The sequence below is a fragment of the Fringilla coelebs genome, assembly GCF_963513975.1.
Source record: "Fringilla coelebs genome assembly, chromosome: 13".
In the NCBI taxonomy this organism is placed as follows: Eukaryota; Metazoa; Chordata; class Aves; order Passeriformes; family Fringillidae; genus Fringilla; species Fringilla coelebs.
The window spans coordinates 7,194,051-7,219,979 of NC_140039.1; the positions used below are offsets into that span (position 1 = coordinate 7,194,051).

The window sequence follows — 25,929 nt, forward strand, 5'->3', positions numbered from 1 at the left end:
CAACTTAAGTTGTCATCTGAGAAGGTCCTTTCCATTTTTGACTTTGTCGTGTCAGTGAGGAGTCTCAGGCTGGGGTGGAGTCTCTGCCCCCTGAGTGGGTGCAGATGTGCTCTCCAAAGGGCTGATGTTTTAGGCCTGGCTTATCTCCCAGGGCAGAGGACCCCATGCAGCTGCATTTCTGCCTTAGCTCTGCTCATGCATTGATAAGCTGTGTGGCCTGCGAGTACCCAGTCACACACAAATCTCAATTCCAACATGCTCTCCTTTTCCCTGGAGCTGCTATCTCATCTTCGTGTAGCAAAAGGGCTGGCTGAGACCTAAATTCATGATTGACTGTAGTGGTGTTAGGGTAGGAAAAAGGTTTTAAAAAGCTTCTCGGAGTGGTGGGCTTATTGGAGGCTGTGGGGATGGTTGGTTTCTGCAGCAGTAATAGAAGAGCAAATGAAGTGTGGGTTTTGCACAGCAGCGTCAGGAATTAGGACTGGGGGGAGTCTGTGCCCTGTGGCTTGGAGCCCTGTCCCGTGCAGCGCCAGGATCGGGCCCACCCGATCCTAGAGAAGAATTAGTTACAAATGTCTTCTGAAGAAATGCACGTGTCATTTCCCCTCCGAGGAAACGCATCATGGCTGTTTCTCGAGGAGAGGAAGCCCGGGTGAATGAATGAGTGAATGGGCACAGGGACCCGGAGGACCTTGAGCCCTCTCCTGCCACCCCCCAGAGTAACAAAGGCAGGGACCCGCACTGCCCCGGCGGCACAGCTGCGGAGCGACAGAGCAGGGGCTGGGTGCTGCAGGAGCCCTGCCCTGCCCCGCACATCTCCGGAGCGACAGAGCAGGGGCTGGGTGCTGCAGGAGCCCTGCCCTGCCCCGCACATCTCCGGAGCGACAGAGCAGGGGCTGGGTGCTGCAGGAGCCCTGCCCCGCACACCTGCGGAGCGACAGAGCAGGGGCTGGGTGCTGCAGGAGCCCTGCCCCGCCCTGCCCCGCCCTGCCCCGCCCTGCCCCGCCCCGCCCCGCACACCTGCGGAGCAGAGCGAGCAGGCTCTGGGTGCTGCAGGAGCCCTGCCCTGCCCCGCCCCACCCCGGACAGGTTTGCTGCTGCCCGGCCGGGAGCAGCTCCGTGCTGGACCCGGTTTGAAATAGACTTTACTGGGTGCCTCGGCATGAAGGAATTCGCTGAAACCCGACCCTTGCTGGAGCTCTGTCCTAAGGGGTGGCTCCTGACCCCATTGTCTCGTGCGCCTTTGTTTTAAAATGATATTAAGCCTCAGACACCAGCTGATTTACTTTAATTCAACAGCCAACTTATGTTTGATTTCTTTTCATATTCAAGTGAGCCATCTGGCTTTAATGAACTGTAACTGTTTTTAATGCTGCCTCCAGTTGCTAACATCTGAATATTTCATGTGCTGAAAGGAGATTTGAAATGCAGAAGTGAGACTGAAGAGTCCAAAGTATTTCCAGAGCAGCTCTGTTCCAGCAGCACTTGTGCTCCACTTCCCTCGAGATTTATCAAAAGATAATCTTTGGGGTGCCAGACTGTAAGCAGCAGCCACGGTGGGTGCTAATTACAAGTGCTCTCAATTTTGTGTACATAAAACACCACAACCGCTTATGAAATCCCGAGTAACAACCCAACTTGACTTGGGCAGAATATCAATCAGCTTCAACAAGAGCTGCCAGTGTTTGGCATCTTCTAAATCAACAGCCTCTTGGGTGCTTGGGGCTTGGTTTTGTGGGTTTGTTTTGGGGTTTTGGTGGGGAGGGTAGCGTCCTGAATATTTTCATGTTGCATAAAGGAAAAAGAAAAAAAAGAGTGGAGTTGCGTCACACAGTTTAGTTATAGAAGCTAATTGAGAACTGTATCCCATAAACTGAAAATAGCTTAATTGCAATTAATTCTGAGTCTACTGTGCCAGGGCCACGCTAATCTAAAGCAGTGGCATACCCTCAGACTTGTGGAATACATGCTTTGCTCACAGCATTGCCTTTGTTTTGGCTTAGCACTGTGACAGCTGATAGACTTGGGATAGGCCATTACCAAGGCATGTTTTGATGAATGATTAAAAGGTGTTTTGTTGGTTTGTTCTTCTCTGTGTGCTGAGCATCGTGCCAGTGACATCCTCTTCCGGCATCGCTTTATAAAAGATGGAATAGATGGCAGCTCAGTCTGTGTAGGGAGAGGATAGTCTGGGAATGTGTGCTTGAGTTACCTTACCCTGCTCTGCTTTGTCCTCTGGGCCTGGAACAGCTGTGGGGAGCCAGGGCAGAGTGAGAGTGGAGCCTGTGCCCAGTTTCTCAGTACCTTTCTCACAGAGGCAGAGCTGGGTGGGAGTTAATGTGTGACCTTGTAGTTGCATGCTGAGCACAGACTTTCTGAGCTGGAGTGGAGCAGGTTAGAGGCATAGAGCAGAAATTGGCAGCTGGGTTCCATTCCAGACACATTCCTGTGAAGCTGTAATGAATGAAAGTTATTAGTATCTTCTACACAGTAGATTTTTGTGGCATTAAGCTGCCATTCAACAGGAGCTCTTAATGATAACTCTTGCTACTCTCAAATTTTTTTTTCACATGTAATGAAAATTTTTGAAGTTGCCTGTAGTTTTGATTGTACTTGAACTTCCTACATGACTGAGCACTGCTGCTGGATATTTTATTCCATTCAAGTTTGATGATTTATTTGTGTGTGAAGGAAGCTACCAGTGTTGTGTATCTCTAAGGGTTATCAGGTAGTCTGCATAGACACTATAGCTGAGCAAACCTCAAAATCAGAGACTTTTCAAATGTGTAGGACTTCCTTTATATAAAGCTTTGTTATTCAAAGTGTGTTCATTTCAGAAGCACAAACTAGGTTTATTAGAACCTGATTTTTAGTCTTCTCTATTTTTTCAGGTATATCACTTAAATAAAACAGGTGCTCCACAGACAACAAGAATGCAAAGGGTTTTTGAGATTACCTTTTTCTCACAAGAAATTTCAAGCCAATAATCTTGGGTTTCTGACTGCCCATCTCTTTGATTTATATAAAGATGTCAGTCAAAGTGTGTTATTTCTAAAGAAACATGTTACCTAGACTCCTATTTACTATGAAACTTTGCTTTTGTGGAAAATTTTGTAGAGAAACAAAACTTGTGGTTCACTTCTAATGAACTGGGGGCTTGCTTTAGTCCTGTTTTTACTTACTTTCTAGCATTCATAATGAAACAATTATTTAATTAATAATAGGAATAGGTTTGTAAATTGGATATTAGGAAGAAATGTTTCCCTGTGAGGGTGGTGAGGCCCTGGCACAGGGTGCCCAGAGCAGCTGGGGCTGCCCCTGGATCCCTGGAATGTCCGAGGCCAGGTGGGATGGGACCTGGGCAGCCTGGGGGAGTGGAAGGTGTCCCTGGCCATGGAAGGAGATGATCTCTGAGTTCTCTTCCAGCACAAACCACTCTAGGATTCTATCTTAAAAGTAGCTAAAGATCCCATGAAGGTTTCCTTACCTTTCCTTTCAGGTGTTTTCCAGGATCCCTTCCTGAATGTCCCGGCTGCTGTGGAAGGCGGGAGGTGACTCATGACCACCAAACAGTGACAGCCTCGGACCCCCCTGCTTCTGGCTGCTGGGAACAGCCACTGGGCTCCTGTGGAGATGAATGGAGAACAGCAGTATGATGCAGGTAACAGTGCAGCCCAGCTCCCTGGCCAGCCTCTCTAAATCATGAGCAGTGTGGGAGGAAGATGAGCACAGTGAGTGTCCCACAGGGCATGTGCCTGGTGCTGTTCACAGGGAGAAGCTCCAGGTTCACAGATTCTGGGTTGTGCTCTGGCTCTGGGGCTATCATGGCTGTGTTTGTTACTGCTCTGTATCAGAGCAGGGTGTATCACTAGCTTATATGGAAACAAAATCTGGCCCACCTTAGTGGTTGTGTTTTCAAGAAGCTGCGACTTTCCTTTCTGTGGTACCACTATGAGATGGGCTTGTGAAAAGCTTGGTGGTGTTAACAGTTATTGTTTTAAGGCATTTATCTTTCAGAGTGGTTAATACCTACTTCTGTCCTTGTCTTCATCTTCTTAATATTTTGGCAAGCTTTTGGTGCTGGTTGGAAAAGTCAGATAACTGAAGCTGTTTGCTGCCATTGTAATCTGTTTTTCTGCAGTCCTGTTTTTCTGGAGTGCCTCGGTGTGTCCTCTTTGATAGGCTTGTGATATCAATACCTAACCTCCTGCAGAGTGGTGTGTTATGAGAAATCAGCTCAGGTTTTGCATCACCTTGGAACACCAGGCCAGGAAGAGTGTTAGTGTGGGATGGCTGGGAATGCTAACAGCTTTCTGAAAGTTCTGGAAGTGTGGGGGTTGGGACCATCCATTTGCTCTGTCTTGCCTGCCATGGCTTGTCCCTTTTCTTTGGAGAGGTCCCTACCCATCACAGTTTATATAAAACAAATTATAATTTGTAATTATCAGTGTAAACAATTGGATCAAGATTTGATCTGAGTATTACTTTCCTTTGGTACTTGTCTAACAAGCTCCTCTTCTCATAGGATAATTCACTATTGGTAATTTTTCTGCCTTTACTTTATGGAAATCTAATTGTTGTCAGTGTTGCTGAAGAAATGTGAAACATAATTTTAATCTATAGTGCTTTTTAGGAGAGTGATATCATCTGCTTTATGATGCTGAAATGTGCTTTTTGATTATTAATTACAGCAATTCAGTCAACTTGTTGTCAATGTTTTATCCTCAAATAGTCCAGAAGAGGCATCGTGGGTGTGGATGTAGAATTTCTCCTGGCACATGCAAATACTTTTTCCTTGCCTAGTGGAAACTGCAGGCTTCTGTCACAGAGTGTAAGGAAGGGAGAAGAAGAGCGAGGAGTTGTTTACATGGTCAGCAGTGGTGTGTCCACAGGCTGTGATAGCACATCCCTCAGTCCTAAAACCTTTATTGACATTTTTCCACCTTCCTCAAAAAGTAGCAGGTCAGAGAGTCCTCTCTCACTGTGTGCTTTTGAATGGCTGAGGAAAGGTTTGATACTGGCTTGAAATTACTCAGCAGCCATTTCCCTGAGCATCCTTTTGTGCCAGGTTTGAGTACAGGAGGCTGTGAAGAGCAAACAATAAATGATGAGAGCTTTACTTGCATTCAGAGATTGTTCCCAGCAAATACCTGCGTAAGCATAAGCACATTGGTGTTGTTGTGCCCTCTAATATTGTTTTCTGAAGTGCTTTTGAGTTACACTAGTCCAATCCAGTGCTGGAACATTGCTTTCATATTCTTTGACTGGTGTAATTTTCTTCCACTTGATAATTTGCAGCAGCTTTTGGAGGTTTTCCTCTGTTTTTCTGGTTTTACATCCAGGCTCTCTGGCTCCAAGAACCCAGACAGAACTCAGGGTTGTTGGTTGCATGCTCCCTTGTGCTCTGAGAGGAAAAGACAACTTTTATTCATGTCACAGTCTTTTTCAACTCCTGAAATTCCAACCTGTCTTTATTTATTCATGGCCTCGCAGCTGGTGGAGATGAAAAAGATTAACTGTTATTAAAATCAGATTGAACTATATCTACATTTCAGGGTGAGAAACCTTTGGGTTGGCCTTACTGAAGTCTGCAAGACCTTCAATTGTGATGTGCTTAAATGTCCAATGTGACAGTCTTCAACTAAATCACATTAAAAATGCATGAAAGTTATTTGCAGTGAGAATTTAGCTCAAATCCAAAGATGAGAACAGCCTAGTGTAGACTGTTTCCATTTCAGATATTTTTAAGGGCTAACTTCCTTAATATTTCACTACATTCTCCAGTCCAAGTGGTCTAATTCCATATTCTTTCTCTACCTGTATGTATTGGAGACCAGCAGGATGTAATTTGTGATAAAATTCAGAAAGAGTGAGTGTTCCCACTAAGGCCAGTAGAAATAGGGACAAATGGGAAGCGATGCACCTGCCTGGGAAACTGCTGATATTCATATAGAGAACTTCTCACCTCCAAAGTGGATGAATATTCTCTACAGAGCCTCTGTAGGACACTTCTCAGATTTTACTTAAGAAAATGTTAGCTTGATTTGAAAGTTCTCCTGACACAAACTGGTTGCACGGCAAGGCCAGAGAGATGGGAATTGTGTCAGGTTCCTTCCCCTGCCTTTGCCAAAGTTGTGCTTTGCCTCTGGGCTAATGTGCTGCTCAGTCATCCTGTCTAATACAGAGAAATAAGTCTCCACATAGCAGAAAGCTGAATTCATTTAGGGCTTGTAGCAATTAAGGATATGGGGAGAAAGACAGCATAAATATGTACACCCATGCAGAATTAGATGAATAAACTGTGCTTTGGAATCAAATGCATTAAATATGGTTTTGCTTGTTGTCATCTGTCACACTGATTTGCAAGTTTTCTCACAGTAGCAAGAACCTCTGCTGTAAATGTCTGAGGTTTTATTGAACATTCTGAACTCAGACTGATCAGGGTGTTTAATGCAGAGTTATGGCCCCTCAGGAATGTGGCTTCATTAAACTGGTCCTGAGTCTCCAGGGATCTGCCAGCCTGCGAGGATGGAGCTGTGCAGCGGGGTCTTGCAAACAATACCAGCAAAACAGTTCAAAGGCTTGGTTTTAGCAGGGCCTGCTCTGCTGCCACTGTCCTGCCAATAAAACCAGAAAAGTGATTGGATTCTGACTCTGAAAGCCTTACCAGAGAGATGGTCCTTTGCTGCACCTTTGGAGGGTTGAAAAAGAGAGACTTATTTCAGGGGTTTTTCTTTGGTTTTGTAGTCCTACTTCATGCCATGATTAAAAAGCTAATTTACTGCTCTCACTGTGAATCCTCATACAGCATCTTTGCTTGGAGCTTTATCCTGTGAGCTTTTCCTGCTCCACATTGCTCCAGAAGGAGCTGTGCTGAATAACCTGGGGTGCAGTGGCAGGTTTGTGAGCAGCAGCAAACAGGATGGTTCAAACCATGGCTAAGCACAAACCTCAGCTGGGGCAGCCTCCAAAAAGGAGGAAAATTCCCCAGCTCTGTGCTTGGTGGTGGAAGTGAGAGCTTGATCACCTCAGCTGTAAAACCTTGGTGAAATGTGAACATAAGCTGGGTTCAGCTTTTGTGAATGAATGAACAGAAAAAATTGTGGGTGCTTTTTGCAGAAGTCTTTAAAAATCCTTCTGACTGAAGGAAACTCCCTAAAAAAACACTGTAAGAGTATTAAATTTGCCATGAGTGTTGGATAGGGATTTGTGGGGTTTTTTGGGGGGGGGGTGGTTTTGGTTTTTGAGTTAGTTGGGTTTGGTTTGTTGGGGGGGGGGGTTTATTTATTTTTCCTATGCAAATCGGGTTTCTGAGTGAGCTTTTGGCTGTGCTGATGAGCTGTGGGTGCTGTGCAGGACGGAGCCCGTCTCAGCACAGGCCAGCCCTGCACGGAGAGAGCCGCTCTGGGTCGGGACAGAGGGGCTGCGGTGGCAGAGAGCCGCCCTGGGTCGGGACGGGCTGCAGGGCCCAGGCTGAGCGGGTGGGTGCCGCAGGAGCTGCCTGGCACGGAGAGAGCCGCTCTGGGTCGGGACGGGCTGCAGGGCCCGGATTGAGCGGGTGGGTGCCGCCGGAGCTGCCGGGCCGGCAGCCGGGATTGGCTTCGGCCGCAGTTCAAGGCAGGGCTCGCTGAGCAGAGACAGGCCAGCCGGCTTTCCTGGGAGCTCCTTGTAGCAATTAAGTGGCAACAGAAGTTACTAATTGACCCTTTCAGTGTGTGAAGTGACCTGTGGCTCATTTAAGGAGCTTAAGTGCCCCTGGGCGGTTATCTGATGATAACGGGGCTGGGGACTCGCCGTGCGGGGCGGGAGCGGCCCCGGCTCCCTGCGGCGCTCCCGGGGCGCTGCCGCTCCGAGCTCCGAGCCCGGCCGGTGCCGCTCCCGCTCCGCTCCCCTTCCAGCAGTGTCACCCTGTCACCCCCTGCAGGACCGGCTTTTTGGGGATGGAGGGGAGCGGGGCTCTTGCCGCAGGGGGATTTTTGATGGGAAGGGTGAGATGGTTTTCTTTGGGTGGGAGCAAAATTAGAATTCGCTCCTGGGTCTGACTGACCAGAGCTGGTGTTTGTTGCCTTTTGATTCTGGAGCTGTGAACTTCAGCGTTTTTATAGTTATATAAAACTAAAATTCTGTTTAAATGGGTTGAGAAATCTTAATCTATTTTAACAACATTTTCCAATGAAATTTTCTTAGAATGGCTTCAGCCAGAGCTTTGATCAGCTCCACCCTAATTTGCAAACAATTGTGGTCTGTGTCTTAACCTTTTCTTTCCTAAAAAAATTTCAAAATAAAACTACTTATTTATTTTTCCAGGTAATTTCTACAGTAAGTTAAAAATTATTCTTTAAAAGTGATTGAGATATTCAAGCTCTGAATCTTTTGAGCTATGAAAGGCCAAAATTACCAGCTGTGGTTGGCTAAAAACAGACAAAGTTGGGTTCTGGAGAGATAAAAGCCTCTTTTAAAATAGATAATGTCATCAGCAAACAACAGCTAACTGAATATACATTTTTAAGTTTTGGGAAGTGATAACTCCTAGAGTCACAATGAAAAGTCAAAGATGAGCTTAATCATCAGTCTGAAGGTAAAATGAACCTATTAAACTTAAGACTTGTAGGTTTTTAGTCTATTTAATGTATCTCAGACTTTTGGACAAATATTTGCTCCTTTCTGTTGGAAGACTGGGAATTGTCCCAGAGCTTACTTAGCTTGCTTAGCTTGTTAGCCTGTCCAGGGGGCTGATAAGGACACGTGGTGGTAATTAATCCATTTTTTTATGTGTAATGTTTCCTACTCTGACTGCTGCTGGAAAGATCAGTTACTGCCTGCCCTAGGAAAGGCAGGGGGTGGAGGAAATGCCAGTGTCCTGTAACCTTTGCTGAGCTCTCCTTGGGCTTGTGATACACAGAGATTTCTCTGTTTTCAAATATAAACAAGTTATCAGGTTTCCTGGTCCTGAGAGGGGGAAAGCTCTGTTGTTCATTCATAGACAGCTCTGGGGCAGATGGTGGAACCAAGCCTGAAAATGAAAATGAAAGCTCTGCTCTTGTGTGCTGTCACTGCAACCCCATTTTGCTGCTGAACCTGAACCTGGTGTGCCGAGGTTAAAAATGCTGCTTGCATAGCCTGGGACCCTCACTGGCCATCCCACTGTGTTCCTGCAGGAAAAATTAACTAAATAGGGCACCTGAAATCCACCCTGGGCTGGCTTGATGTCTTTTTAGCAAGGTGGATACATGTTGGAGAAAATAGGAGAGCAGGGAAGGAGGCCAAGCCAAAACTGAAGGGGAGACCACTGCTGGGGTCCAGGCTTGACAGTAATAATAGAGAATTTGACTAATCTAGAGTGTGGCTTGTTACAGGTGCTTGCTTCCCTAACAGTCTGAGTGAGCTTTGAACTGTGGTTTGAGTGGTTTTAACACATTTATGCTTTAAATGCATCCCATAATGAGGTTTTCTTGGTCTGAAGAAGCTGTTACACCTTACGAGCTGGGCTTTTGAAGTGACCAAGTTGAAAGGACTTTATTTCAGTTATGTCTCAAGTTGTTTTCTTTAGAACTACCCTGAATCCCTCTCTTTGCTTTTGCTGTTTTAGAACAGCTAAATGTATACTATCTGACTTTAAAAAGAGCACAGTCATATTTCAAAGAATTTTTTAGACTTTCTTTTCAAATCTCTTACTAATGGTACTGCTCTTTCCTGAGTGGTTTTTAATTTAAAACAACAACAGTCCAGTGAGCCTGGAGTTCTGAGTCTCTCATATTTGTTGATACAAATACAAAACTCTTCTGCCTTCGTTTCCCTCTCACAAATTGTAAGCAAATTTGTGCTAAACCAAAATCCCCAGGATTTCACTGTTTTCCAGTCCAAGTCCAGCTCATAAATGCTGTTCACAGGCAATGAAAGGCCAAGTAGTGTTGTCCACTTCTTGACACGTGCTCACTGCACACTTGTGCACTCAGTCATTTGGAATCAAGCCATTGCTGTGGCTTGTAGTAGCCTAAAGCCACTGAATTAGAAGTGTTTGGCTTCTCTTCCAGATGCTGGTTCCAGTGTGGAAGAAATGGAATTCAACTGGGATGAGTATCTAGAAGACACAGGAGCAACTGCAGCCCCCCATGGATCTTTTAAACACGTGAGTAAGGGAGCGTGTGTGTGCTTGGCATCTCCTGCATTGTTTCTTTGATACATGAAGTGTGTAGGGTTTCTTTGGATGAGTTACTGCTCTCAAATTTGGAAGACTAACTAGAATCATGTTTTTTATAGAGAAATGTAGAATTTAACCTTTTTATTACTGTTTCTTGTCTTCATCCCTGTATGTAGCACAGGGTAACTCCAGCCAGAAATGCTGAAATTTAAGGAGTTAAGTCTTTTCTGCACCAGAAGATAAGCTTGATTTTTCTCAAGAAGCTCAAAATATCCAGTCTCTTTCTTCTTTTGGTGGTTGCTCCTGGACAACTGTTATGGAGGAGCAGCTTTAGAAAGCTGGTGGCAGAATAATTCTTGAACAGCAGAATTCAAATGTGCTGTTAGAAAAGGCTTTAGTGGCAGACCTCAAGGAGGCAAGGAGAAAATAACAGCTGTGCCAAACACCTGACTGTAGTAGTTGGAAAACTGATGAGGATAATTGTTGATCACAGGCCTAATGAATAGGATGAAGTCTTGATAAGCCCTTGTCTTTGCCCTTGGACATCTTAAATGTCTGCTGTAAAGTCCTGGGGATCACTGTCCCGTTGGGGGAGACCTGAATGTGAGATCTGCCTTCTTGTACAGGGTCCTCAGTGAAGGTGAGCTGTACAGAGCTGGTGTCCAAACCTGTTGGTTCTCTTCCAACAATTAAAGCAGCTTCCAGACTGCCAGACTGGTAACTGTGTGTGACACATTGCTTGGAAGACACCCTGTGGTGCTCAGGCTTTTGGGTCCAACACCATGACTTTCAGTATGAGGAAACTTAAATGAGCAGGAAAACAGCCTGAGGTCTGTTTGTGAAGGATCACAAAGCATTTTGAGTCCAAGGGTAACCTGGAGAAATGAAGACTATTAAATAATCTGTTAGAATATGTCAGTTGTGTCAGTAGTAAAGATGCACAGAAAATACAGACTTCACAGAGGCTGTTAGAACACTGGGGTGTAATTGTAAGTATTTTGTTCAAAGTAACAATTCAGGTATCTAATTTCTGAAGGGAAGGGGTCTGTGCTTGCTTTATTTCTCCTGGGTGTACTGAGCCTTTAGCAAGAGCCAGCTTAGAGTGGTGGTGTCCATGCAGCTCACACTGAGGGCACAGCATGGAACCAGAGCAATGGCATTTTGCAGTAATACAGGGAATGGTCTGTCTCTTCTGGTGTGCTTTACCTCACTGGATCTCTGTTAAAGAGGCCTGCTATCATAGCTTGAACACTATATAACTAATTGTAATGCCAGCTTTACAGCAGTGGCCAACTGAATTAATGTTGTAGCTGGATTTTGTTAATTAGCAGGAGACACACTTTGAAAGACTCACTGCACCTGCACCAGCTCAGCTGTGTCAAGCCTGAGGTCTGGTGGCTGTGGGCTCAGTTGATAAAAATACAATTAGGTTTTAAAAAGCCTCCACATTTTGTATTGTAATTATTGTTATTATTAGTGAGGAACACGGTGCAGTGTTGCTGGTGAGGTGACATAGTGATGGAGAGTGGTGAGGAGGTGTGGGCAAAGCCCTGGGGGGGTCAGGGGGCCTGGACCTCTGCAAGGAGGTCATCAGTGAGCATGGAAATAGATGCCTGCATGTCCAGAGTGCAACTATTGGGCATTTTCTACCAGAGCTCCTTAGAATTTGTCCAGAGACCAGTGTTGATGTTCTGTGTAATAAACTTGGCATAAAATCCTGAGGAGTTAATGCTGACACTGAATTGACAGACAGAGGGAGGAGCTTATTTATATCATAGTCCTGCTGTTAATAGAAGTGCAGGAGTGCAAGGTCACATGCTGGGGGTTTCTGTGGTCCATCAGAAGGTAATGTGCTGGAAAAGGTGGAGCAGAGAGCCTCACTGCCTCCCAGTGGAGAGTGGCAGCCTGTCTGTGACAGCCCTGAGACAGGGTTAGTGTGATTCCAGGGTACAGCAGGTGAGTGGCTGTCAGCAGCAAGCAGGCAGGCACTGGTGTGCCTGTGCTGCTGATTGTATTCCCTCCAGCTCAAATCTGTGGTCTCAGCTTCTTGGCTTTAGGAATGACATACTTTTATCATCCACCATCAGGAAAGCTAGCAAGCTTTACTCTCAAAAAAACAGAGTGGAAAATTCTGAGTTGAAGAATAGTATTGGCACAAGAGCAAATGAACATGTATGATAGTAATTAGTATAAATGCATTTTTAAATGGAACTGTATAGTTTTAGTTTAATTCTTTTTAAATACTGAAGTAGTGAGCTCCCGTTGTGAGTTGTGGGTGAGAAATACCTAACTCATGTTGTAGGAGAATACATGGTCAGGTTAAGGGAGTATAATCCATGATTACATAGCCTGTGATAGCAAAGCACTGGACTTGCTTATGGGAGAGGTGACTTTCTAAATTTGTATGCTTATATTAATTCTGAGAGTTTTGCCTTGCTATGAGTGAGATGCATTGGAGAATTTAAGCTACTTCTCAAATTAAGTGTGTTCTAATGTTTAATTTGTTAGCGTTTTAAAAATTAAGCAATATCAAGATCAAAGTGACTGTTTGGCATAAAATGTAGCAGGAAAAAGAACTTACCAAAAACTGTAATGTAGCTGTAATGAATGCCAGTGTTGGTATCCCCCCAGGTCTAAATACCCTTCCTCGAGAACCAAATGCTCTTTTGAAATTCCTTTCTGCCCTTCACAACACGTGTGTGACCATGAAAAACAAGTTGGTCTTCAGCGTCATCTGAGCACATTTATTTGCTGTGTGTTCTTGCATGCTCTTATTCCTTTTTATCTGTTCCTTATCATTATCTCCCCCGAACTGAGCTGCATCCCTGGCTCTGGCTTGTGCCGTGGCACAGCCTGGGAACAGCTCCTGATGGGAAGGGGGGACAGGGGTTGGAGTCCCAGCTCCTGCCCGCTCACTGCCCTCTGGGGCCCGCTGCTCCAGGAGATGCTCTGGAGGTGGCCGGGCTGGCCCGGGAGGCTCCTCGGAGGAGTTGGCGGCGCTGCCCCAGGCCGGCGGCGCAGCCGGGAGAGGGCGCGGGCAGCGCTCCGTGCGCGGAGCCTCGGGAAGGGCCGGGGAGCTCGGCAGGGCACCGGCTGCGGGGAGCGCTCCTCCTGCTGCTCCTGCTTCTGCCGGAACCTGCTCTGCCTGCCGGGAGGCTGTGCTGAGAGATCGGGTATAGGCAGCAGCACAGATTTCCCAATTCTTCAAATGCCGCGTTGAGCTCGAGGCTTTTCTCTCAGGAATCAGAACGTGAAGTTTTTTGTCAGCAAGACAACTGTCTTTTTGGAGAGACACCCTCTATAATACCACTTCAAAATGCCTGCAGGTATTGGGTCCTGCTGATTAGGTTTTTAAGAAGAGATTTCTCTAAGTGAAGGGTATTAACCCGAAGGATATGAACAGTTAACACAGGCATATGCTTTTCTTTCTGGTGTAGTTCTCCTAGTTTTATTTTTAGCAAACCAGTATGTGCTGGCTGATGAGACTATAATAGCTATGGCAGTTACTGAACTGTCAGCACAGAACTGGGAATAAATACCCCAAAAAATATCTGCTCCATCTGCATCATGCTGAAAGCCTTTCTTTTAGTTAGGTTCAAAGACGAAAGAAGAGTCTCTTTAAAAAAGAAAACAACCGTGAGTTGCAGCCAACTGAGAATGGGGAATGGACATGTCCTGGAATTAAGCATAGATCAGAACATTCTATAGAGAGAGGAGAACAGAGTCCATCTGCTCTTTTGGGATTGTTTTGGGATTTGGGAGAAATTAGGGATATGAGAAGCTTAAGGTGTTGCCTTCTCTTTTAAGTCTCTCGTTTCAGTGTCTCAGTTCTGTGCAGTCAGATTGGTCACTTGCACACAGCACACCCACATACAAACAGAGCACTCCCAGTGTCTGGTGCTTTATTGTTGTCAAAGCATGAAGAGTACAGATTGTGTTCCATGCAATTTATGTAACAGTGCTGCATATAGAATAATTTAGATTCTTGCATGGAGAGGTTAAAAATCCTTTGTGACTTCTTAGATGAGCATGGTGGAAGAGACAGGTACTGTTACCTGAGGCATGTGTATGTACTTTAAATGGGCTTTTTGTCCAAAGACCTTGGATGACACAATTTAACATGAGTTAAAGTTGTGATGCTGAGTTTGGCCTTTAGTTTTTGCCCAGGTTGCCAGCCCAGCTGTGAGTGAGAAAGTCTTTCAGTGATGGGGGAAGGTATTGTCCAGGGTAGAAAATGAATGGCACAGTGTTGCCTTAAGCTTGGAAAGATACTCTAAAATGCAAAGAAGATTTCATTAATGATGATTCAGTGTGCATTCTAGCTTGGGTCCCATCATGTGATAAAGCTGTTTCTCCAAAGAGGCTGAGTGGCGTTTGACTCCAGAGGCACTCAGGTGTGATGATCTTCTTCCTCTTCAGGTGGATACAAGTTTGCAGAATGGTTTTGCCCCTGGCATGAAGCTGGAAGTCGCTGTCAAGTCTGACCAGAACACTTACTGGGTTGCCACCATCATCACCACGTGTGGGCAGCTGCTGCTGCTGCGCTACGACGGCTACGGCGAGGACCGCAAGGCCGACTTCTGGTGTGACATCCTGACTGCTGACCTGCACCCCATCGGCTGGTGCCAGCAGAACAAGAAGATTCTCAAAGTGCCTGAAGGTAGCAGTTCTGTGTGCAGTCACAGGGGAGCACACCAAGAGGTGCTGTTGTCCTGTGTCAGCTGGGCAGGCAGCCTGTGCAGGTACTGGTGCTGTGGGGACAAGCTGAGGTTATCTGCTGTGTTTTCTTGAAATCCCATGGCAGAGGCTTGTGGTTATCTTAATCATCACCTCTAAAATCTACTGCTTTGACATTTCCTTTAAGTTGTATTTTGTTTTGTTTCTTTATTTTAAGTTATTACTGGTGTGTGGCAGATTCTCTCGAATTAGGCAGTACGAGGTTGTGGTAACGTCTTGTGTCTGAATAATCTTTATCTGGCAGGAAAAATCAGTCTTTCTCTTTCACTCTTTGCTTAGGTATCAAGGACAAGATACCTGACCAGGAGGAGTTCCTTCAGCGGGTGCTGAAGGGGGCCTGCAGTGCCCCTGCTAACCTGCTGGAGGGGGTAAGTGCTGCAAGGGGCTGCATACTGGGTTTTGTAAGGTCAAATAAGGTCCTCTTCATCATTAAGGGGACCTTATTTGAACTGTCAGTTCAATTCCCTTTTTAAGTTTAGGGAGCATTGTAATATGCTGTTGACCCTAGAGTTCCACTCTCTAGTGTTTCCTATTTACAGTATTTAATTTTTATAGTGTTGTCCTGAAACATATCTGTTGCTGCAGGTTTGGGTTGTTCATTAATCCTGGCAAAAGAAAGACCTTTTTCAACTCCCTAAGGTTTCAGTCTTCTTCCTGTTCTGTTCCTCCTCCATACAGCTCTAAGAAAATAATGTTTTATTTATCTGGCTTTCATGTTGTCTCCTTTCTCAATTAACTCCCTTCACTTTGAATTGTTTTGTTTGGGAATTTTTTACTAACAGTCATATTATTGTTTCACTTAATTACATCTTTGCTAGTGAAGAACCAAATTTTTTATTCCCTGCTCTGCACTTGAAACAATATCTGCACCTTATATCAGTGTCTGGTTGTAAAATACAGAACATAATGGTTTTTGGAAAATGCCTTTGACACCTTCATTACAGCTAACAGTTCTGTCTGTATGTTTCTGTCTAGTCATCTTTGTATGCTGGATGACTCAGTTTTAGAAAGAGGTTATTCATGTTTCCTTCAAACTTGGAATATATAAATGATAATGTCTCTGAAAATGGTAATGAGGACTTCAGTGAAATGTGTGGCTGTATCTACAGGCAGTGCAGAAGCTCTGACACAAACACCAACGATTCTGAACATTGTCACTCCTGGCTCGTGTTAGGAAGGGACACAGATTTCTGTGCTTCTGTGCTCATACTTTATTTATGCAGACAGAATGTGTGTAAGGAGGTGGAAGTATGGCATTTGTTTTGTTCTGTTGTGCAGAATAATTTGTATTCTTTCTGTAGCTTCACAGAGGGAAAAATCCATTGGATCTCATCGCGCCCGGCTCCCGGCTGGAGCTGCAGAACAGCCGGGACTCCCTGGAAGCCTGGATCGTCACCGTGGTGGAGAACGTTGGAGGGAGGCTCAAGCTGAGATATGAAGGCCTGGAGGATTTGGACAAATTTGACCAGTGGCTCTTTTATTTGGACCCTTTCCTTCACCAAGTGGGTTGGGCAGCTCAGCATGGATACAGCCTGCAACCACCTTTAGGTACTTGAAAACACAGATTTTGTACGTGGTGATCAGAGTGTAGAGGCTGCTGCTCTAGTGCTCTGAATTGTCCTTCTGGGTGCACGTGGTGGTCCCATAATCTGTGTGATCTGACAAGTCCTGTACCTAATAAAATGTAGGTGAAGGCACAAATAGTCCTACAAGACTTTTCACCCACTTGTTCTGAATGCTTTTGCCTGTCAAAACTTTCCTCCTGTGTGTGCAAAGGAAAGAAGTGAGGAAGGGATTGCCTTCATGATTTTGGGTTATTTTTGGTATGTTTGTTTTTCTGGGGTGTAAAAAGTCTTATGGTTTTGGAGTACTGCTCAGCAGGAGCTCTTGCAGCTCAAGCCTACTGGACTGATTTAGATACCATTTAAAAATACGAAAATCTTAAAAGAAGGAACAAGTGTGTGGAAGCAGAGGCAGAGGTGGACACATCTTTAAGGCATATCCGTGTAAGGGCATCAGAAGAGGGGGACAAAAAGTGGCAGGAACACAAAGGGATGGCTTGTGAGCTTGCTAGTGATGTAATGTGTGTCCTGATGAGGGGAAACCTTGGGATAAAGAATTTGGCAGTTTAAAGGTGCAGAAATCAAACTTTATTGCTATGTGTTCTGAGAGAAAAGAAGAAGAAAAATGACTACTCACTCTTCCCTCTCTTTTTCCTCAAGCCATTAGGTCCTTGAGGAGTGAAGCAGATTGGCAAGAGATCCTGAAGAAGGTGAAAGAGGAAGAGGAGGAGTCATCTGTTCCTACAGATCTTTTTAAGGTAGTTTAATGCTGTGGATACCATGGAAATGCTATATTCCTGAGCAATGATTCAGGGAAGTCAGACACCCAAAATTCTTTATTTTCTTTTTTGTTTTGTTGTTTTTTAAAATTTATTTCCTCTCTCTCTCTCTCTGGTTTAAAAATGTCATTATAAGGGAAAAGAATCATACTGGTATCAATTCTTGGTAAGTTAGACAATGCACCCATCACAGGTATGTGAGTCATCTGTTGTCCTGGTTCACATGTTTTAGTCCTTCAGGTTCTTAGTCCATTTTTCTCAGCTTTGTTTGGACTCATAAGTAGAAGCAGAGGTGCTGTTGAATTTGTTGGGTGATGTGGGTAATTCTGGAGCAGGGGCCCTGTTCTGCAGGTTTCTGTTGGACTGGAAATGGAGGCCTGTATAGTTCTCATTTAGTATAGCTCATGAGGGGTGCTAAAGGTTACAGGGAAAAACCTCCAAGCATTTCTGTCAACTTAGGAGACCACTCTGTATTATCAAATCTTGCTTCTGTGTAGAGAATGGCAGAGGAAGAAGTCACAGGGGCTCAATTCATCAAAAACTGTCAGTCTCAGGGGGCATTGTTGGCCTTTTTGTTCAGAGAATTTGCTGGTACTGGGACATGTTAATTTCTTGGACTGAACTGATAAAAACTCCTTAAAAACTCATCCTCTTCAGTTAATATATGTGAGGTATGTCTCTTTTGTGATGGAGGAGGGCAGGTAATCAGAGCAACACATCATTTTGCAGGATAAACCTGTGATTGGAGTGCACTCGTTCTCTGAAGGCATGAAGCTGGAAGCTGTGGACCCAATGGCTCCCTTTGTTATCTCTCCTGCTACAGTTCTCAAGGTACCAGAGGTCTTGAACCAGTCCTGCTGAGATTCACTTCTACTGCTGCTTCTGTTCTTAAATGCTAGGGAATTCTCATCAATTGGTTATCTTAAAATCTTGTGCTAGTTTCCAAGTGAAGTGTTTTGTATGTGTCCCTCAGGGGACAGGCTGCCTGATCAAACAGCTGCTGGTGGAGAAGCCACAGGATTTCAATGGAGAGGAAAAGTTCCATAAAGATACAAGCTCAAAATATCAAATGATGAAAACTGTCGAACCCAGATTTTTAAAATTGGGTATATTCCCTCGCAATCTGAGTATCCACCTGGAGAGAGTTTTTTAGGGTTTTGATTTTGTGACGGTTATGTCATTACTGCGTACACATGACATTTAGATGGCCTGATTTCCAAATGAGGGGTTTCACAGTTGAAATGAAAGCTCTCCAACATGATCAGGCGTTCCTTTTCTTGCTATTTGCTTGTCCTGCTTCTATTTGCTTCAGGAGTGTAGTGGTTTTATTTGTGACAGTCCATCCTGGGATGCAGTTCAGCCTTGTTGAAATAAGCAGTTTGTTATAGAATAGTAGGAAGACCACAGATGCTAATTTCTGTGCATTTTTCATGATAAAATTCCCTAAAGCACTAGGTCACCTTATCTTTTAAGTGCTCAGACATAAAGTTTTATTAATAAATTTGTTATATTTCTGGATAACACAGATGAGTCTGCTGGTTTATGAATCACAAAGATTCTTTTAATTTTATATTTTTGTAACCCTCCCAGTATTTCAAGGTAAAGGGTTTCCATCAGGCAATGCTGCTGTTTAATAAAGTTATCAGAATGTGCATCTCAGCAGAGCCCATGGTTCTCTTTTGCAGGTGTACAATGATAAATATTTCCTGATAGAAATCGATGACCTGCGCGCCGAGCGCGCGAGCAGCCAGCGCTACGTTTGTCACCTCAACAGCGCCGGCATCTTCCCAGTGCAGTGGAGCCTGAAGAACGGGCTGCACCTCAGCCCCCCCCCAGGTGTGTCTGTGCAGCCTCCTCCTGCCCACCCACCTCTGCTCAGCACAGCACCTGGGCAAAGCAATGGACAGAGCAGCACAGGAAAGATGCAGGGTTGTATTTGTGTAGCCCCCAGACGAAGGGAGGAATGATGAATCTGACTCCGTGTTCTCAGAAGGCTAATTTATTATTTTATGATACTATATTTTATTAAAGAATACTAAACTGTACTATACTAAAGAATACAGAAAGGATACTTACAGAATGCTAAAAAGATAATAATGAAAACTCCTGACTCTCTCCAGAGTCCTGACACAGCTTGGCACTGATTGGCCAATGAGATAAAACAACTCACAGCAGAATCCCACGAAACAATCACCTGCGGGTAAACAATCTCCAACCACATTCCAAAGGTGCAAAACACAGGAGAAGCAAATCAGATAATTATTGTTTTCATTTTTCTCTGAGGCTTCTCAGCTTCCCAGGAGAAAAATCCTGGGTGAAGGGATTTTTCCAGAAAATGTGAATGTGACAATCCAGGTCTGAAAATCAGGAGGTTTGAGTCTGGGGAACTGAGGTTTCCCAGGCATGAGCGTGGATTTGGGAGGATGAGAGAGGCTGAGGATGTCATGCATGATAGCCTGAACACTGGAATGGATGGAGTGAGTGTTCCAAGCCTGAAAGAAATGTTGATTTCAGACTTAATTAGCATGATATCAGAAGCCTGTAGTCTTTGCATTGGATTTTTGCTTCTGGTCAGAGTGGAACATTGTTATCCAACATTTTATAAATTTTTAGGCTATCTTATCACTCAGAAATTAATGAACTATTTTTTTGACCAATGGCCTGTTGCATCAGGCACTGTTGCAGATTGTTGAAACATTGCTTCAGGACATAAGGGAATAGGGTAGTGTTCCTGCACTGCTGAAATATTTATTCATTTTCTCAAACTAGAAATGCCAATGGTACTGTAAAACCTGGTCCTCTGCTCTCTTAACTTGCCACCCCACAATTCAGTGTTTTGTTTTAGCTGCTCCTTACATCAGGGGAGCAGAGACTGTAGGATGTTTGTCTCCTGCCTTTGCTTGGGTGGGGTGTGAAAAGTGGCTCTGCCTGACCAGCATTTCCTAGAATATTGCGTGTGAAAAGTGAAATCTCACTTTATAGGCATGTGACTGGAGCTGACAAAGATTTTAAGTTTCTGTTCTCATTTCCATGGACATGGTGGTCATTCTGAATTGTGTGAGGTCTCAAGAGCCCTAGTGGCACTGGTAAAACTGAGAAAAATTAATAATTCTTTCTGTGGTTCAACTCTTTCTGAGGAAAAGAGTCACAGAATAAGTTAGGATGGACTGGTGAGGTCACTCCTCAAACCCTGGCTTCAGTTTTGGGCCTCTCACTCCAAGGCAGACATTGAGGGACTGGAGCATGTCCAGGGAAGGGAATGGAACTGGGAGCCCCAGTCCTGTGAGGAGCAGCTGAGGGAGCAGGGGGTACCTTGAGAAAAGGAGGCTCTGGGGAAAACTTTGCATCTCTACAATTTTAGATTGTCATGTTGATGCTATATTCTTACACTGGGTTTAAAATGTTGTTTGATTTTTAAACTGTTGTCACAGGTGTCCTTTTAAGGGGAGTGGAATAAGTGCAGCACTTGTGTCCTTGCTAATTTACTGCCAGCCTCAAACTGACATGGCAGCACACTTTTGGGCCCCATTCCCTTCAGTTATTTGCTTTTTGTTAGATCACAGGGAAGCCAAGTACTTCCCCCAAGAAGAATATAATTTTTCTTTGAAGGATTCTCTGTCTCCTGATGGACTCCTTGTTAAGACACTTCCCTTCTGAGTGTGCAGACCTGCAGCTGTTATCAGACTTGATGAGGCTCTTGGCACATCTTACTGCTCTCTTTAATGACTTAGCATTTAACATGTCTTTGAGGGAGCAGTGTGTTGATATTGTGCACATTTTGAGTGCTCTGTTTTAAAAAAATAGCTTCGGAGCTGACACAACAGCAGTTGCAGAAATTTTTCCTGAATTTCATCTGTGCTCTGTGAAACTGTTTAAGATGGGTGAAACTGTTAGGGGTGAAACTGCTTGCCCATGTTTCTGTTGCTGCCCTTGTCAACTTGGCAGATTCATAATTCAGGTTGGAGTGTCTGACCTCACATGGCTCCCTGAAGCCCTAAGTCAGCTCACAAACCTGAGTGACCCAAACAGATCTCAGGCTCTGTGTATCAGGTGGGTTTGAAGTGAGTCTCAGCTGTTAAAGTGTAACCCTTGGCTCTTTGCTGTCCTAGGTTACCCTGGGCAGGACTTCGACTGGGCTGACTACCTCAAACAGTGTGGAGCCGAGGCAGCTCCCCAGAGCTGCTTCCCTTTGGTAAGGTTCTCCTGCAGGAAAATCTCCTCTGCTGCCTCAGTGACACCCCTGATTCCAGGGAGAGGAACTGTATTTGTTTCTTACTTTAACTGCTTTTCCAAGTAGAATAGAATATTTGAGCTGGAAGGGATCTGCAGTGATCAATTATCCCATCCAATGCCTGACCCTCTTCTGGGCTAAGCAAAAATTAAAATGTGTTGTTCAGGGTGTTGTCCAAACCCTGACAGGGATGAAGCTTTGAGCCCCTTTCTGGGAAGCCTGTTCTAGTGTTTGACCACCCTCTGAGTAAAGAGGTCTGCCCAGTGTCCAGTCTGAACCTGCCCTTGGAAGCATTCCCACACATCCTGTCCCTGGAGATCAGCACCTTCCTCTGCCTGTCCCCTCCTCTGGGAGCTGCAGGGAGCAGTGAGGTCACTCCTCATCCTCCTTTTCTCCAAACTGGACAAACCCAGAGTCCTGAGCTATTCCTCCCAGGGCATTTCTTCCAGCCCTTTCACCAGCATTCTTGCCCTCCTCTGGACACATCTGAGCACCTTAACACCTTACCTGTGATAACTCAGGAGGCAGAAGAGATAAGAGAGTATAAATGAGAGTGAACTGAAATAGTTGCATGCCAGCTTCCTAGATAGGGAAGCAGTAGACCAAATGTTTAGTTGTGATAAAGCAGAGTGAAAAAGAATGTTTGTTTTGTGAAATTGAGATGTGTAAGAGTCCGTGAAAGAGACATAGAACAGCATCAATCATTGGCACTCCTGTAACTGTGGAAACAGGGCCTTTTAATAGACCTTATTTTCATTTACTAAGGGCACTCTTTCAATCTTCCATCCTTTCAGCTTGAAAAATTAATTCTATTCTATTAATCAATACGAAGTCATCTTAGATTAGTACCAAATAATCATTTTACATTAACCAGTGCCTGAAGGACGTGCAGGATTTTGGGCTTTTGTTGGTTCAGTGACAGCATTTCTGTCCCCCAAAGCACAATACCTTGTCAAGCAGGAAAGGGTGCTGTTAACACCTGCCTTCCAGTTCCATTTACCATACTTGGGCTATTGCAGTGCTTAGGGGGAGAAATTAGAATAAATAATTACCAGTTTTTGAAGAGAGTGTTGCTGGCTATGAATTCTTGTTGCCCTTGTTCTGTCTTGTAAACTATGGCATCTTAGAACAGGTCACTGAATTTATTATCCCTTTTCTGAGAAGAGTTGATCACTGTAGGCTAGTTCCAGAATTCATAATGTATTGATCCTGTAATTACATTGCAGAGTGGCTCTGGGAAGAAGAGTCCTCTGGCTGGCTGGTATTTCTTATCTTTAATTCAAGAGCTCCAAAGCTGGATAAATACCTATTCTTATGTTTTAGGGATTTTTTTTAATATATATATAAATGCAAACTGTATTGGTGAATAAAGTAAGACCCTACTTATCCAAAAAATGTAAAATGAAAAGAAAGCTTCCTATTCTGCCTGCCAGAACTCAGATGAGGCAGGAATGTTATTTGCATACGTAAAGTGGATTTCCAAGTCAACATGATAGAATAGAGAACCTGGTCAGACTATTTGTCAGACTTATCACTCAGGTGGCAAGCAGCAGAGAATTTCTGATTGCTGAGAATGCACTCAATCTTTTCAGTGAGCCTGAGCATCCTTATTTTTTGTGGACAAATTTGTTAGGTCTGTCTCTAGAGGCTTTTTTAACTTAAATTTGTTGTAGTTCCTGATATATCTTACTTGTTTACAGTGTGCTAATTATCTGAAATCTCCTCTGTCTGTGTTGAGTATCTTTCTGTGTTATTCAGGCTCTGTGCAGGGCTTTGTGTTGCTCCTGTTCATGGATATTCATATCCTATCCTGGATACACAGCTGGTGCCTTACTGAAGTATTCTGGCTTTTTCCTAGTTAACTTCTGACCATGGATTTAAAGAGAACATGAAACTCGAGGCTGTGAACCCAGTTGATCCTGAAGAAGTTTGCATTGCTACAGTCACCAAGATAAAAGATTCATACCTCTGGCTTCAGCTGGAAGGTAAGCTGGTTTGGGGGGAGAGAGGAGTGCTTGCCCATCACTACACTTGCTTGTAGTGCCATCGCCAAACCTGAGGAGTATTTGGAGCAAACTCACTCTGTGCAGAATATGGGCAGCAAGGCACTGTTTCCTCAATGAAATCATAGTCAAAACCCACTTGCATTGTCTGTTTCCAGTTTGCCTTGGCTGGCACTGCTTATTTAAGCCCAAAATGGCATTTGTGCATTGCAGTGTCAGTGCTGGGCTCATGCACCGTGCAAAGTGCTGAGCGGGGCCTTGTGACAGTTTCACAGATGAGTGACTTGCATTCTGAGCAAGCCTTGGCCAGACCTAGGAAGGAAAGTTTCTTCATTAAGATGGAGTAAGCCTGTGTCAGCTGTTCTCCATTATAATCCCATTTCTTGATTGGAAGTACATCAGCATGCACTTGCTATGCACTGTGCATCTCTGCTAAACCGCGAAGGAAAATTCCCATCTCCAGCCTTTAGGGGGAAGTAAATGAGGTCAGGGAAGAATCTGGTCAGTAAAAGGGGATGAATAAATGATTGTTATTGTGTTCCAGATACACCATAAATCAAAGCAGCTTCACTAACAAACACGCAGCAAGTGTTAACCAAATTAGAGGTTTTATGACTTGTTTCAATTTTTCCTTTTCTGAACTGAACAGGCTCCAAGAAACCCGTCCCTGAGTGTATAGTGAGTGTGGAATCAATGAATATATTTCCAGTGGGTTGGTGTGAGACGAATGGATATCAGCTCAGGCCTCCTCGCAAAGCAATAGGTACCAGTTCTCTCCTTTTGCAGGGGTGGGGTAGTGCTGGTAGGACCTGCCAGAGCAAATGACTGCAGAATTGCTGCTGGCATGGCTGAGTTTGGAACCATTCATCGTGCACAGAGAATCTGTGTGTTGCACAACTGCCCCTCTGGCTCTTAGGGCCACTTGGAAGCCCTACAACTTCAAACCCCCCAGTGTTGGCTTGAGGCCCCTGCATGCTGTGGGGACAATCCATTGGCCTAACAAAGAAATCCTGACTGTGTATGAGCACCCCCCATGATCTGCATTTACTTCTCTCTGAGCTGTTCTGGCCACGTGTCTGATCCTGATACTGATTTTACACGTGCACTTGTGCAAAGTCAAGTTAATAACACAACAAAACAGTGTGGATTGTGTCCACGTTTCAAAATAAAGGAAACTGATTTTCTCAATGGGCCAGCTGGTGATGATCCCTAATGACAAAGTGCTGAAGAGTAAACCCTACCTTTTTAACTGCACTAGTAGGTAGAATAAGTGTCTTCTCTCAACTGGTTAGTGAGGCATGTTTACCAAAGTTTAATGAGGGTTGGAGAAACTGTAGAATTTCTTCAGTGTTCACTAAGTAAGATAAGAAAAATTTTAGATTGAAACGAGCTGTCATTTTCTGCAAGTCAAAGCAAGAGAAATTCATCTGCCTGCACTGCCAAGGAGAGATGAGGAAGAAGAGGGGGGATCCTAATTAGATAAAAGATGATTTGAAAAAAGAAAGCCAAAAGTCTGTTGGGGCCAAAGCATGAAATTGCTGAAGAGGCATAATGTTGCATTACCTTGTTTTATTTTACTACCTGGTTGTGAAAGCCAGTATTAGCAAGTGGACCCATCACCTAAATGACTGACTTGGTTGCAACAGGGTTTTCCTGCACAGCAATTGGCTTAAGTCATTGGTGCTTCTAACCAGCTGATTTCATTCCATTTCAAAGTTTAAAGTGCTGAAGTTACTGTGCCAGTAGAGTGACACCCAGTTGGGCCAAAGAACACAACCTTTGGGTGCTGCAAAAGAAAGCATGACATTCCTTTTTTGGCTGGTAGTATAGGTGGTTTAGAGGCTCTGGTGCAAACAAAGAGGCACATAAGGTAAAATTTTGTAGAAAACTGGGCATGTGCATGCTTGATTTAAAGAATTTTTAATAGAAGTTAAAGTAAACCTTCTGGTTCTCTTCAAAGTACTTGGGCCAGTGTACTTGTCATGCAGCTGGGTCAGTTGTCTGACACTGCAGTGATGGGAACATAGATCCTTTTTGCTGTATAACTTAAATAAATGAGTCCACTATAGATATATATGTATATAGTTCTAGATGCTTCATTTGTTTGCCTCTCATACTTTGCTCTTTTTTTCTTTTTTCCTTTCAGTAAACAAGCAGAAAAAAATTGCAGTAGTTCAGCCAGAGAAACAGTAAGTAACAGGTTATTTGTTGTTTTTTGTTGAGGTTTTTCTCTTTATTTTTCAACTGGAAAATATGCTGTGTTAGGGAAGATGTCAATTTGCAAAAGTGCTGTACTGAGGGTGGGAGATTCCACAGTCCATTTGTGTTAATGCTAGTAGATTCTGCTGATGTTCAGAAACACCTTTTGCACTACAGCAAGAGGAGATAGAAAGCCTGGAATTTGGTTTTTTAAAAATTGTTCCTTCCCAGATGAAGTTTGGCCCAAAGCAGGCAAAAAGAAGAGGTCTGCTAATAT

The 25,929-nt window shown here is 44.3% G+C and overlaps 1 protein-coding gene across 1 annotated transcript in view; it reads left to right on the plus strand.

Annotated features, from left to right (window-relative positions):
* Window positions 1–3,529: 3,529 nt before the first annotated feature.
* Window positions 3,530–25,929, plus strand: part of SFMBT1 (Scm like with four mbt domains 1) — a 30,965-nt gene continuing 8,565 nt past the window's right edge. The window contains exons 1-12 of the mRNA XM_084214399.1: window positions 3,530–3,661; window positions 10,035–10,129; window positions 14,561–14,801; window positions 15,158–15,246; window positions 16,180–16,426; window positions 17,101–17,198; window positions 17,949–18,050; window positions 18,905–19,055; window positions 21,329–21,411; window positions 23,309–23,435; window positions 24,103–24,216; window positions 25,600–25,642. Of these exons, the coding sequence (XP_084070525.1) occupies window positions 3,634–3,661; window positions 10,035–10,129; window positions 14,561–14,801; window positions 15,158–15,246; window positions 16,180–16,426; window positions 17,101–17,198; window positions 17,949–18,050; window positions 18,905–19,055; window positions 21,329–21,411; window positions 23,309–23,435; window positions 24,103–24,216; window positions 25,600–25,642 (1,418 nt within the window). The 5' untranslated portion in view covers window positions 3,530–3,633. The remainder of the gene's footprint in view (window positions 3,662–10,034; window positions 10,130–14,560; window positions 14,802–15,157; window positions 15,247–16,179; window positions 16,427–17,100; window positions 17,199–17,948; window positions 18,051–18,904; window positions 19,056–21,328; window positions 21,412–23,308; window positions 23,436–24,102; window positions 24,217–25,599; window positions 25,643–25,929) is intronic.